The sequence below is a fragment of the Ailuropoda melanoleuca genome, chromosome 8 (assembly GCF_002007445.2).
Source record: "Ailuropoda melanoleuca isolate Jingjing chromosome 8, ASM200744v2, whole genome shotgun sequence".
Lineage (NCBI taxonomy): Eukaryota > Metazoa > Chordata > Mammalia > Carnivora > Ursidae > Ailuropoda > Ailuropoda melanoleuca.
This window is the reverse complement of record NC_048225.1, coordinates 28,946,421-28,960,981: the sequence shown is the minus strand read 5'-3', so window position 1 is coordinate 28,960,981 and position 14,561 is coordinate 28,946,421. Positions and strand designations below refer to the sequence as shown.

The 14,561-nt window shown below is 41.6% G+C and overlaps 1 protein-coding gene across 2 annotated transcripts in view; it reads right to left on the bottom strand.

Annotated features, from left to right (window-relative positions):
- The window catches only part of LOC100471178 (beta-galactosidase-1-like protein 3), a 52,734-nt gene that overhangs the window by 33,223 nt on the left and 4,950 nt on the right, over positions 1-14,561 (bottom strand). For both annotated transcript variants that reach the window (XM_034666119.1, XM_034666120.1), the window contains exons 4-9: positions 13,102-13,170; positions 12,477-12,572; positions 10,947-11,055; positions 7,593-7,685; positions 6,075-6,156; positions 4,609-4,673 (exon numbers count right to left, since the gene is read on the bottom strand). In XM_034666119.1, coding sequence (XP_034522010.1) covers positions 4,609-4,673; positions 6,075-6,156; positions 7,593-7,685; positions 10,947-11,055; positions 12,477-12,572; positions 13,102-13,170 — 514 coding nt within the window. The remainder of the gene's footprint in view (positions 1-4,608; positions 4,674-6,074; positions 6,157-7,592; positions 7,686-10,946; positions 11,056-12,476; positions 12,573-13,101; positions 13,171-14,561) is intronic.

The window sequence follows — 14,561 nt, the reverse complement described above, 5'->3', positions numbered from 1 at the left end:
ACCTAATTATATTATACTCAAGCTTCTGAAAACCAAAGACAATGAGAAAATTCTAAAGGCAGTTAAAGAAAAAAAGACAAATCACCTACAAAATCCACAGATAAGAATTAATATAGACTTCTCATCAGAAACCATGAAGCCAAAAAACAAACAAACAAACAAACACAATAAAATGACATCTTTAAAATGAGGATTTAGGAATATACTATTATAAGATATTAATACTACATGTGAAACAGTTCAGTATTTGAAAGTACTTTCAGATCAATTTAACATGTATATTTTAAATCCTTGGGCAACAGCTAAAACTTTAAAACCTGAGAAAAGTAATTAGTCTATAGGAGATAAAATGTAATTATAAAAAATGCTTAATTAACTCAAGAAAAGGGGAAAAAAGAAACATAACAAGTGGAAAAATAGAAAAGACTTAGCAAGATGCTAGATTTTAATCCAACTATATCAATAATCACTTTAAATGTGAATTATCTAACTACATCAGTTAAGAGACAAAAACTATCAGATTAAATATTTTAAAAAGTAATACATAATTATATGCTGTCTATAAGAAATCCACTTTAAATACAAATACTTAAAGACAGGTAAAAAGTGGGGCACCTCTGTGGCTCAGTCAGTTAACAGCTCAGGACAGGATCCCAGGGTACTGGGATCAAGACCCAAGTCAGGCTCACTGCTCAGTGTGAAGCCTGCTTCTCCCTCTTCTTCTGCCCCTCTGCCCCGCTTGTGCTTTCTCTCTCAAATACATGAATAAAATCTCAAAAAAAAAAAAACGGTAAAAAGTAAAAGCATAAAGAAAAATACATCATGTAAACCACTAACCAAAAGAAAACTGGAATAGCTATATTTATATCAGTCAAAGTAGACTTCAAACAAGGAAGATGGTCATTACATAATGATAAAGGGGTGAATTCTCCAAGAAAATACAACAATTCTAAATGCGTATACACCAAAAACCAAAGCTTCAAAATACACAAGACAAAAATGGATAGATCAGAAAGGACAAATAAATAAATCCAATAAAAAATTAATAATAAATAATAATTAATTAATCCATTAAATAAATATAATTATTTAGAAATATCAATACTTTTCTCTTAATAATTGATAGAATAAGTAAGTAGAAAATCAGTAAGAATAAAGATGACCTGAACAGTACTATCAATTAACTTAAGCTAATGGAAATTTATAAACAAATGCAAAATACACATCTTCTCAAGTGTACATGGAACATTCACCAAATTGACCATATTATGAGTCATAAAACAAACCTTAACAAATGTAAAAGAACAGAATCATACAAAGTATATTCTTGGATTTTAACAGAAATCCAAGTTTTTTAAACTAGAAATCAACAACAGAATAATACCTGGAAAATCCCTAAGGATTTAAAAATTAAGCAACACATTTCCGATACACAGAATAAAGATGAAGTCTCAAGGGAAATTTTTAAATGTTTTGAACATTGTTTGAAACATTTTTGAAAATGAAAATATAGCATATCAAACAGTGCATTCAGGGAAATTTATAGCCATAAATGCTCATATTAGGAAAGAAAAAATTCTCAAGTCAGTAATTTAAGCTTCCACCAAATAAACAAACAACCTAGAAGAAGTAGAGCCAAGTCAGTCCAAAAGAAGCAAAATAAAAAGTGCTAAAGATCAAAGAAAAAATCGACAAATAGAAAACAAAAAGAAAATAAAGCAAAAAAAAATTAAAAAGCCAAAACTAGTTCTCTGAAAAGATCTATAAAACTAATAAACTTCTAGTCACGATGACTGAGATAAAAAGAGAGAAGACACAAACTTACCAACATCAGGAATGGAAGAAGGGCCACCACCACTGACAACAAAGACATTACAAGGATATCAACAGAATATTACAAACAACTTGTGTCCATGAAATCATAAACTTAGATGAGATAGAATAGAATAAATCCTTAAAAGACACAAACTACCAAAACTTGCTCAAGAAGAAATAATCTAAATCATGCTATATCTATTAGAGAAATTAAAGTTCTAGTTAAAAGTCTTTTTAAAAAGAAAACTTCAGGTCCAGATGGTTTCACTGGTGAATTTTACCAAACATTAAGAAATGCTATGGATTCTATACAACCTCTTCCAGAAAATAGAAAAGGATGGAATACTTCCAAACTCATTTTATGAAGCCAGTATTACCCTGATTCTAAAATAAAGACATTACAAGAAAAGAAAACCAAAGACCAATATCCCCCATGAACAAGGAAGCAAAACTTCTCAATAAGTCATGAACAAATCAAATCCATCAGAATATACACAATAATATATCACAATCAAGTAGGATTAATCCCAGGAATACAAGACTGGATCAACTTTCAAAACCCATGTTTAACCATATTAGTGTACGAAAGAAGAAGGACATGGGAGAAAAATTGCATGACCTTTGGCTTTGGCTATGACTTTAGACATAGGATACAAGTCATGACCCACTTGGCTATCAAAAGGAATGAAGTACTGATTCATGCTACAGTACAGATGAACCACAAGCTGCATGAAAGAAACCAGATACAAAAGACTAGATATTGTACAACTCCATATGTAGGAAATGTCTAGAAAAAGCAAATTTATAGAGATGGAAAACATCAGCATTTGCCTAGGGCTGGAGATGGGACCAGGAGATTGACCACAAATGAGTGTGGGGAAAATCTTCAGATTGTGGTGGTGGCTGAAAAACTCTACATCTTGGATCGTATACTTACAATGGGTGAATTTAATGGTGTATAAATTATATTTCAACAAAGCTGCTTTTAAAAAAAAGTGACAACCAGAGAAAGGCAGTTGTCATATGGTTTTACTCCTATGTGTAATATAAGAAACAGTGCAGAGGATCATAGGGGAAGGGATGGAAAACTGAATGGGAAGAAATCAGAGAGGGAGACAAACCATGAGAGACCCATGACTCCAGGAGACAAACTTCCTCAGGTTGTGGAAGGGCAGGTGGGTGTGGGGGTGGGGTAACTGGGTGACGGGCATTAAGGAGGGCACGTGATGTGACGAGCACTGGGTGTTATATGCATCTAATGAATCAATGAACACTACATCAAAAACTAATGATGTGCTATATGTTGGCTAACTGAATTTAAATTAAAAAAAATAATAATAATTTAAAAATTTTAAAAATTTTTAAAAAGTGACAAGAGAAAAAGAACCAACAACAAAAAGATACTTACTACAGCCATTAAAAACTAGATAGCCATGGGGGCACCTGGGTGGCTCAGTCGTTAAGCCTCTGCCTTCGGCTTAGGTCATGATGCTGGTCATGATCCCAGCGTTCTGGGATCCATCCGCATCGGGCTCCCTGCTCAGTGGGAAGCCTGCTTCTCCCTTTCCCACTCCCCCTGCTTGTGTTCCCTCTCTTGCTGCCTCTCTCTGTGTCAAATAAATAAATAAAATCTTAAAAAAACAAAAAACAAACTAGATAGCCATGAGTGCAGCCCTGGCAGAGTCCCTTCTATTTACTAGGTCAGAAGATGTGTAGAAATTAGTGAGAAGAGGAAATAAGCTTAATTTGTTCTTTAATTAAAGCTTGTGTAGGAGGTGTAGGGCACTGGAGGAAGGACCTCGGGAGGCTCTTGGCCAAGTGCTCGCCATACTTTGCTGTACTGAAGAAGGCCTTCCTGCCTAAGGGAGAAGAGCAGTGTGGGCTGAGCCTGGAAAGGAAGACTGCATCAGGTTACACCAGGCCCCTCAGGCCATGGCTCCAGCTTTGGATATTATCCTGAGCACAAAGGAGACCTGAGAAAGTGTGTTAAGCAGAGGAAACCATAATCAGTTTGGTCTTTAAGAGCTCAATCCAGCTGTTCTGTGAAGAAAGGATATAATCCCCAAAGGCATGGACTATGATTTGTCCATCTTTGGAACCATCACAAGGGACAACCCACTGAGAGGAAATAGGAGCTATTCAATCCATGGTTGTTAGTGAATTCATGTACAATAGTCATTCACTCCCATCATTTGCAGTCTGGCTAAAAAAGGCTGACTCCAGGGGCGCCTGGGTGGCACAGCGGTTAAGCGTCTGCCTTCGGCTCAGGGCGTGATCCCGGCGTTATGGGATCGCCCCATATCAGGCNCCGCTATGAGCTTGCTTCTTCCTCTCCCACTCCCCCTGCTTGTGTTCCCTCTCTCGCTGGCTGTCTCTATCTCTGTCAAATAAATAAATAAAAAAATTTAAAAAAAAAAAAAAAAAAAAAAAAAAAAGGCTGACTCCAGCAAAGCTAGGTACGAGTCCTCTCTCAGCAATGTATATAGCCCATTTCTGAGCTCCTCCTTGCAGAGAAAAAAAGAATATCATCTCCCTTTGCTTAACCTCACTTAATCCCCTCACCTTCCCTCTAGTCATCTCCATGAGGTGCTTCACTAACAGTGGTGATGGAAGGACTTCCTCTTCATTCCCCATGACAAAAGGTATAAACTCCCCAAATTGCTTTGGAACCCAGCTGAGGGGGGAAGCAGCAGTTTCCTTGCCGGGCCCGTTCTCATTGAACACCAGCTGCACAGGCTAGGGGGTTTGGGCAGGCAAAGGAGCAAAGACTCTTCATCTCTAAGACATCCTTACCTGCAGTTGGGAAAGCTGCTCGAAAGCACTCTTCTCAAATGTGTTCATATTGATGGTGGCCAGAACTATAGAGAGAAGAGACAGGTGCTGCGTGAGGTACTGTGTCAGTGCCACCAGGGGATGGCTGGAGGCCCACACCTTGCGCACAGAAGGAAGAGGTGCTAAGTAGTAAGGACAATGAGGCACTACTCATAATCCACTTTGCAAAGTACAAAGGGCTGCCATATATGTCCTCACATCACTGGGAACTTGCAAGGACAAAGCAAGTTAAGAAGGGCAGTTAAAATTAACCACATTTCATGTAGAGAAGTTGAACAGCCAAGATCATGCAACTTGATTAGACTTAGGAACTGAATACAAGTCTCCTGACCCAAGTTCAGCACACTTCCCACTGCACCATAACAACATGGGGAAGAGCCACCAAAAAGGAGGGGAGAACAGCAATATATGGAAGTAACTGATCTTGAACTAAGGACTACATAACAGATACTCCCCTGCTCTCAAACGGCTGCTGATGATACCTTGGTCATTTCCCTCACTATCATCACCTTATGATTATGGTCTGAACTGTTCTATTACTCTCTTGGATGAACTCCACTCAGAGTCCATAGTAAGCCTCTGGCTGCAAGATCCCAGGACTAGAACTTGGCCTTGGCCGGCTTCCTGACACATGTGTATCTTCTGTTTCTCCACGTGGCTTTCCACATTGGTGGAGAAGACCTGGATTCTTTTTTTTTTTTTTTAAGATTTTACTTATTTATTTGACAGGGAGAGAGACAGCCAGCGAGAGGGGGAACACAAGCAGGGGGAGTGGGAGAGGAAGAAGCAGGCTTCTAGCAGAAGAGCCTGATGTGGGGCTCGATCCCCATAACGCCGGGATCACGCCCTGAGCCGAAGGCAGACGCTTAACCACTGTGCCACCCAGGCGCCCCAGAAGACCTGGATTCTATTTTTTTTTTAAGATTTTATTTATTTATTTGACAGAGAGAGAGGCAGCCAGTGAGAGAGGGAACATAAGCAGGGGGAATGGGAGAGGAAGAAGCAGGCTCCCAGTAGAGCAGGGAGCCCGATGCGGGGCTCAATCCCAGGACTCTGGGATCACGCCCTGAGCCGAAGGCAGACGCTTAACGACTGAGCCACCCAGGTGCCCCGAGAAGACCTGGATTCTAAGCCATGCCCAGCACCAATCCAGATTCTTTGCCGGAAAAACTGTGAAAGATGGAAAAGTATACTGAGGCCAGAAGATCTTGTTACAGCTCTCTTTAAAGACAACACAAGTGAGGGAAAGAGATGGGGTTGGTGTGTGAGCTCTTCCCTTGGACCTCGAGTCCTCATCAGTATCAAGTTTCTGGAGTCCACTTCAATGTACGTGGGAAAGAGAGACATCCGAGATATACTTGGTTCAAGATTCAAACTGGCTGGTGAAGAGCCTCAGTTCTTCCTTAAAGTTAAGTCTAAATGTGTACCTCCTTCTAGGTAGCCTTTTTGCAGATTTTCTGCATCATCCGAAGTCACGAGCAGTTCCACAATCCCTCTTTCCAGCAGGGCCTGTTGAGAACACAGGACAAAATGAATCTACTTCCCTTGTTCCCATGAGAAGGAAACATAAGGAAATTAGGGAAAAAATATAGCTTGGGCTCACTTGGGCAATGTGTGAGCTAGAGAGAAAGGTGTGAATTTAGAGTCTGACCATCTGCAATTCAGTAAATTAGGGAACTGTGGTCTCTGTCCCAGCCTGTGTTCTTCCCAGGGATGACCACAAGAGCAGCTGAGTTATGGATTCTGACAGCTGTGGTCACAGCCTCAAGGGGAAAAACACAATGCTGACTTTTACGAGGAAGTACTTGAGGGAGGCTCTGAATCCAAGAGAAAGAGAGAAGTTTTTGAAGCACTTTGGGCTGGCAGGGAAGAGGCCAAGGCTGTGGGGATCACAGATAAACTTCATAAAATTTGGGTCCTACCTGGACACTCAAAGGAAGCAAGGAAGCCTGTCATGGCTTCAGGGAAGGGGAAATCTAATTTGCAAATTACTAACGGCTGAGGAGCAGACACTTGGCCAGAGGGCAAGAGGACCCTATCTGTGTATCTTACGTGTTCACTGAGCCATGTCTGGGCCTGGCAGGGTAGTCAAGTAGTAAATTTTGAAAAACAAGAAAAAACAATGCTAGCTGAATGAGACTGATTTGAGGGGGTCTAACATTTTGCCCCTGAAAATAGTTGGGGGGGGGAATCCTTCACAGACCTTGTCCAGCCCCAGAGGCCACAGCTGTACGGCAGGAGCCAGGATGTCCGGGGAGCCCAGCCCTGCCCTCCTCCCCCTCTTGTCACCTGTTTGCTCTCCCTTGCCCAGCTGGCAGCTCCTCCCCACTGCTTTCCAGATCATCCCACCCAGAGGTCTCTGTGTGGACACAGCTAACATGCAAGCCCGCGTTCTGCTTAGCAACCTGGGGAGGAGGTCCAGTTTATACTTAAAACTCATCAGCTTCTTCGCTGTGGGAAATAAGGGACAGGAAGGGGCCTGACCCATCAGAAGGGCAACCCAGCAAGACTATAGTTATTCCCTGGCCTGAGACCTTCCCCCCATGAAGGAGCAAAGGCAATAGAAGAATGTTAGCACTACAGGTCAGAAAGCTGCACAATGAGAGTCATCGGCATTAAGCTCATAAAGCATTACTTACTATGGATGTAAATTTACCAGCCCCCAGATTTGAGGGGAATTATGGGTCATAGAGACAGCAACAGAAAGGAATAATCCTTCCACGTCCTGTTTTATCTCCTAATAAAGTTATCTGAGTACATCTTGACCACCCCCGACAACATTGCAGAGTCACAGAGACACTGAATTTGATCTCACATATTCTCATCACCCAGAGCAGCGACCACAGGGTCACCCACGCAGCAGGGCCTTGAAAATGCATGCCTGTAAAACTGACAGAGTGAGGAAGGAAGCATGCAAATATGAAGACAAACCAAGTGTCTCTTACCTTTCGAACATAAGGCATGTAATCTTTATCCACGGCAAATGACCCGTATTCATTCTCCACCTGCACTGCGATGATGGGGCCTCCCTTGTGGTACTGAGAGACAAGCAGATCAAGGGGGGATGTGAAGCTACTGGTGCAAAAAGCCTGAAGTCTTGGAGTTTGCTGCTAAGATCACACACCTGGTACGGTAAGCTTTGATCCAAGTAGATACCTCGTGTCCCTTTGGTGCTCCCTCTCCTCCCCCAGGTCCTGGAGTCAGTCACCTCCAGGCACTTCAGCTGTTGCAGAGTCCTGCCTTCCCTAGTCTTTGGAGATAAGTGACTCCCACAGTTTTCCCTCTATTTCTCATACTAATTTTCTGCTTAAATATGAATCTCAAATCTATAAACTCCCCTGCTTCCATGCCCACCCTGTCCACTCTCCCTAACAAACGAAAGAGGTGTCCCTTCCTCCTCCTGCCTTAGGATAGTGCCACCACTCATGCATGAGTCTCCTTGCCTCCTACCACCTGCTCTCTGCCCTGCTTCCTCTACCTTCTGTAATTTCAACCTTTCCTTCCAAACCAACAGACCTCCAGCATCATAGAAACTTATTTGGAACCCTCAATCGGAGAGGGAGAGCACTTGCACCCCAGGACTGGTCCCCCACCCACAGTTCTCTTGCTCTCTCCTCTTTAAGAGCCTTGTTTCTTGAAAGAGTTACTGGTTGTCTGCACTCACTCCTCTCTGCATTCTCACTTTGTTCTATTTTGTTTGGTTTGTTTGCTTTGGCTTTCTCACTTTGACTCCACCCCTCAAACCACCCCAATAATTCTTCCAATGCTGTCGTGCCAACTGTCATCAATAGTAACCTAGTTGAAATCATACAGAAATTATAAGTTTTCAATGTTTAATCTTTCGATGACCTTCCACACTCAATGCAGAAGCCTTTCCATACTGAAGGCAGAGTGAGCTCTTGACAGTCTGACCGCTGCACGCCCCACATGGCTCCTATTGCCTACAGAGTAAATGCCAATTTTAGACCAAGGTATTCCCTTTTGGACACGGGACAGAAGAGAATGAGCACACCCCTGCGTTGGAGCAGAAGAGAGTGAGCATGTGTGCTGGGTTTTCTTCTACAGCCTCACCTTTTGCCTCCTTCCCACCTCACTGTCTATGTTCCACACCAGCTGAACTTCTTCCAGCTCTTCAAACTCCTCGTTCTATCTCTTGCTCTCTGATCTTTACCCATGTTGGAGATTCCTGACCATTGCTAATACCTGCCCATGCTTCAGGTCACTGTGCAAGTTACCTTTTCTGGAAAGCCATGCCCTGAACCTCACTTTCTCCCTGTTGCTACCCTAGGAGGGGTGTCCTGCACTTCTTCCACTGCGGCAATCATTCCTCATATTATAAGTGGTCATTTGTCTCCATGGGGCAGGAACCATGTCTGTCCTTCTCACCATTGGAGGCTTAGCTCCTACACAGCACCTGGCACACAGCAGGTGCTCAATAATTACTTGTTGAGTGAACATAAGTATTCCACACTGATGAATTAAGAAAAATTGTTTGTATTATTGAACCATATCTTCTCCCAACCTGAAGGGTGAGATTTCTAAAAACTGCATCATAAATTCACAGATGACCTTACAAAACAAACAGGGTTAGAAGAATGGAAATCCCAAGTGAAAGAGTAAAGACACTCTAAGTGATATTTAAATATAACAATTAAAACAATGAAGATAATCAAATAGAAAACCTTAAAATACTAACCATTTAGTAATAATAAGCCCTATAAATTTCATTTGCACTTAAAATTCCTTGCTTCTTAAAAATTTCCTAGGACTTCCTACCTCATGATTTCAGTGGCATGTTTGTAAATTCGCTTTGCTTGCTGCATCTGTACTAATGGTACGTGGTATTTGTACTTGTGTCTGAACTTCCAGCCAAACATTCAAAATCTTTCTAGTTTTAAGGCTCAGAGATTTTTCCGACTGCACCTGGTCCCACCTATACGGCAGAAATGCAGCCAGAAACATATGGTTTCCAGCCCTTTTAATGAAAGATGTGCCTTGATTCCGCCTAAGAGACCCAGAGTTTAATCCTAATGATGATGTCTTCTTCCCCGAAGCATTGCTCATCTCTCCTAAAGCTGTACTGCAGAGACATTATTCCTAATCTGTATTGCCCTTTATTTCCATTCCTAATCTGCAGTTCCTTTTCTTTCAGATTATTCTAAGACTAGCTCATAATTCACAAGTAAGAATTAGTTACAAAGGGCTAGATCTGCATATTTCAACCCCCAAAAAAGAATCTAAGATAATTAGCTATTGGTCTACTACCTAATAATTGGTTTTTATCCCCCCTTAAGTTTTATCCAGATATATGCACTCAAAATAAGATTTATTTTTATTTAAATAATAACCATGTGTCTCCTCTTGTTTGAAAGAGAGTTGTATTTTAAAAATCAAACATAATGACCAAATAATTGTGGCCTTGTAGACTGCAGGGTATAATGTTCTTTTTTTATCATGGACTGATCTGTGCCATGTGGGTACCTTGAATAAGATCTGGAGACTCCAGGAAGAAAGGAAAATGCATGGTGTCTGTGCTCTGTGCATTTATGAAACTAAAACAAATGGGAATGTAAGCAATAGCAAATATATTCACACAGGTACAAAATGACATATGAACCAAGTTACGCATTATAGCATAAGTTTGAAAAATCAAATGTCCATGATGAGGTGTTAGTTAAATGAATTATGATATGTATCCAAATTGTGGAATACTAGGCAGACGTTAAAAAGAATGGATTTCAAAAAGATATTTTAAGTGAAAAAAAAGCCCAGTGGGAATTGTATGTTTTTTATTAAAAAGTATGCATAAATACACACACACGTGTAAGTGTATATATAAATAATTTGCTTCTATATGTGTAGAAAATCTCTGGAAAGACACACAAAAATCTTCTGAAAAGGCAATTGAACGGCTGTGGCTCAGGGTAAGAGGGGAGGCTTATTTCACCATAAACTCTTTCATACTCTTTTGAGTTTTATCACCAACTATTCAAAACAACGAAGATAATTTAAGAGTAAAAATAAGCAGTATGAAGATCAGTGAGCTTAATGAATGTCAAGTACATTCAGAACAGCGACAGCCACAAATGAATACCCTTTGTCCATCCCTTGTATGATGTGTGTCTTTCTAGAACCCTTGGGGTAAAGGCTATACTTGAGACAAGGTCTAGAATTGAACATTGCAAGAATGTCAGCTTCAATTCTCATAGAGACTGGGCATGGCCTATTCTGTGAACAAGCCAGAAAAACTATTTTCCTAAAGCAAAGATAAGAAAGAAGGAACAGAAAATTTGCTTTACCTGGAGAGGAACAACTCTGGAAATCAGGTGGTCAAAATACTTATCAACTGCTTCAACAAAGCCCTTGTAGGTTGTTCTCAATATCATCTCGGGGTCTTGCAGCAGCCAGCTGGGGGCAAAAGGGGACTAGCTCAGTGTCTGAGGTGGGAGGGTAGAGGTGAGGATAAGTGGGGGCGGGGCTTTGGCAGTTTTACATCCTTTGAGCTCATGTCCATGGTCCTGGAGTGCTTAGAAGTCCTGAAGGGATGTGTCCATGTCAGCTGTCAGTTTTTTGGACCATTCTCACAGATTTAGAAGAAAAGATACCAACTCCATTGACATGACACTTTACAACTTACTACCAAGACTTGTAGTCCCACATCTTAATGAGAGGTAGTTTAACCTGTCATTGAATACTGTCCTCTATTCTTGTTCAGTTCATTAAAAACATTTTTCTTGGGGCGCCTGGGTGGCACAGTCGTTAAGCGTCTGCCTTCGGCTCAGGGTGTGATCTTGGCAGCGTTATGGGATCGAGCTCCACATCACTCCTCTGCTGTGAGCCTGCTTCTTCCTCTCCCACTCCCCCTGCTTGTGTTCCCTCTCTCGCTGGCTGTCTCTATCTCTGTCAAATTAATAAATAAAATCTTTTTAAAAAATTTTTAAAAATAAAAACATTTTTCTTGAGCAAAATGTCTACACATTAGGCAGAGGGTGGCATTTCATCTAATGGCTCAGACTTCCGGAACAGAGTAGGAGCTTACAAGACAGAAAGCATGCCCCCAGATCACCTGTAAAGAGCTGGGCAGGGATCCAGCTCACCTGCCCCATGAATTGCTGCTTCTCTAAAGCACTCTCTTCCTTCAAGGTCAGGTATTTTCTGTTCGTGAGCTGGGATGAGAGAACAAACTCATCTTGGAGAAAAGCAGTGCTTTTACCTGACAAAAGGGAGTAAAAGTGCTCACCTGGAGCAGAGCCATGGACTAAATGGGCAGTCCTGCCAGCTTGTGACAATAACAGAAGAGCATTCTTGAATTCTCACCCTGAACCTTAGTTGTTTGCATTGAGGACAAGCATCACAGATGAGAGAACAGGCCGAGAAAAAATGAGAGGGAAAGGCGGGGATCTGAGGGCTCATAGTACAGAGAATTTGGTCTTCCATTGACAAGATAAAATAAGATTAGACATCATCAGAACAAGCCCACTCTTCACTGTCTAAAGCTTCCCTTCCCATTCTTCCCACCCATGGACAGAGTTAGGCAAAGCTCCCTCCAGTGGGGAAAGAGAACTATGATCATCCCGATGCTTCCTCTCCCCCTGCACACTCTTGGCCACATGCCCAGAGCACCAGGACAATGTCTCATCTATAAAATGGGGATTACAAGAGCACCTACACCTCACTATATTACTGTAACCATTGCCAGAGATGATGTGTATAAGCACAGAACAGTGCAAGACACAGAGGAGGTGCTCATCCATTATTAGACTGAAGTTTTATGTTTACTAAAGCCAGCAACTTTACTACAACAAGTCTGGACTCACAGCCCTGCTCACCTGGGCAAGCCCCCGAGGTCAATCTCACTGCAGATGTAGGGGCCTGGACGCAGAATCACCCACAACCCGATCTCTGCAGCCATCAGCACAAAGGCCCTAGGGAGGTCAGTGTCAGCAGCTCTCAAAACTCAGAGGGGAGAGTGGGGACAAGCCCAGCATCACAAGGTGGTGGAGCTGCCCAGCCCCTCCTTTCCCTCCCTTCAGAGGCCCCAGGAGTTGGGTTCTTACCTGCTCCCAGCCTGGGACCTTCTGCACAACTCCACTGGGGGCATGAGGACCAAAGGCATCAGACAGGGTACAGGGGGATCCTAATATTGAAACTGACCCCAGCGGCCTTGCTACCCTAGGTGGCTGGACCACACTGCAGAACAGGGCAGACACTGGGGATTAGGTACCTCTGGGCTGCAGTGAAGAGGTCGGGGCTCAGAGGAAACAGACCCAGACCCTTGAGAGTAACAGGTTCATGGAGAGCATGTGGGTCCTGAGAACAAGGCTCCTGACCCCAGCCTCTCTCTGGTTCTCAAAGCAGAACCAAGATGGCCCCATAGTTTCTAATCAACCTGAAGGAGCCACCTCTCTGCCTCCCCAACCCGGGACAGGCCACAGAAGCAGCAACCGCACTTACTCCAGGTCCAAGTTCTCGGAGAAGTCAAATTTGCCTCTTTCTGGCTCATGGAGGTTCCACGGAACATAGCTGTAATAGGGAAGGGGGAAGTACAATAAACATCTTCTGATTTCTTTCCTCTAAATTCCTGTGTCAGACCCAAATCCATGTCAACACCTGGAATAGCTCTATTTTACAGTAAGTTGAAGTTTCTAATGGCAATTAAGTCTGAATTACGTTAACAATGATTATTGTCAATAGTTCCTTTCTTTATTACCCAGTTGTGGTCCAAGCTGCCAATAATCCTATGATTCTAGATTCCTTGAATTTATACATAAATTATCCCACTCACCACCCATTCTACGTAATACCCATTCAACGTCTAACAAAAAGGATAAAACCCTCAAATGCCTACATATGCCCAAGAAATTTTTGCTAAGAATTAATCAAAATAAGAATAGAGGAGGACTTCCTACAAGGATAATGGAAATGCAATAAAGGAAAGTGCCAGCTTTAGATTTAGCAAGAAGGACCGTGCCAGGCATCTCCCCCCAGGGCTGAGCCTGTAGGGACAACGCGATACGTGTCAAATTTTTATTAGGTGCTATTTTCATTAGGTGACTCTCTTTTTTGTATGTGTCACCAACAAAGTTCTTGAGTGTTGTGTCTCTAACCTCATGTTTCTCATTAGCTCTGTAGCTCTTATTACACAATTTTGCACAAATTGTGGGTTGCATTGTGGTAGGACCATATTTAAGATCTTTCGTTGTGAGGAGGAACGAAGAGTTGGTTTGCTAAAGACTTAAATATGCATGATAAAGTTTACAGCTATGCACTAAGAGAACAGAATGAAAAAAAAATTGCTAAATGATGCTCACAAGTGACTTACTTTAAAGAATTTGCTGGAAAAAGTGGAAAACAAAAAGATGGAACTGATATAGATGAGGCAAAATTATTCTAGCAAACTTAAATAGCAAGCAAAATGGACTTAAAGGCAAAAAAAAAGAAATCCCTCACAAATAGATGTTGAAAGGCATCAAATAATAAGTAAATGATCCATTAAGAAGATACAGTAATCACCACCTCATATGTTCTAATACCATATAGAGCTTCAAGTAAAGGAGGAATTTTCTGAATCTAAAAAGAAAGGGATAAATCCACAGTCACAGTGGGAAGATTTAAAATACTTCCCTAAGAAACAAAGAAAATAACAGCAAAAACTTGTAAGGATATAAATTTGATTAACACAAATAAAAGGCTGGATCTAAGAAATACACAGAGAACTCGGTAGCCAAAGATGCAGCACATACATTCCTAAAAATGTGTATTTTACGACATGCAACAGTCATAAAATACAGAATAAATCTCAACAAATCTCAAAAACTTACATTATCCAGTCCATGATCCCAAGACAAAGGCAACTACATTAGAAAATTATGCTTTAAAAATCTAAAAAGTAAAAGAAGGAAAGAAGAAAAAAA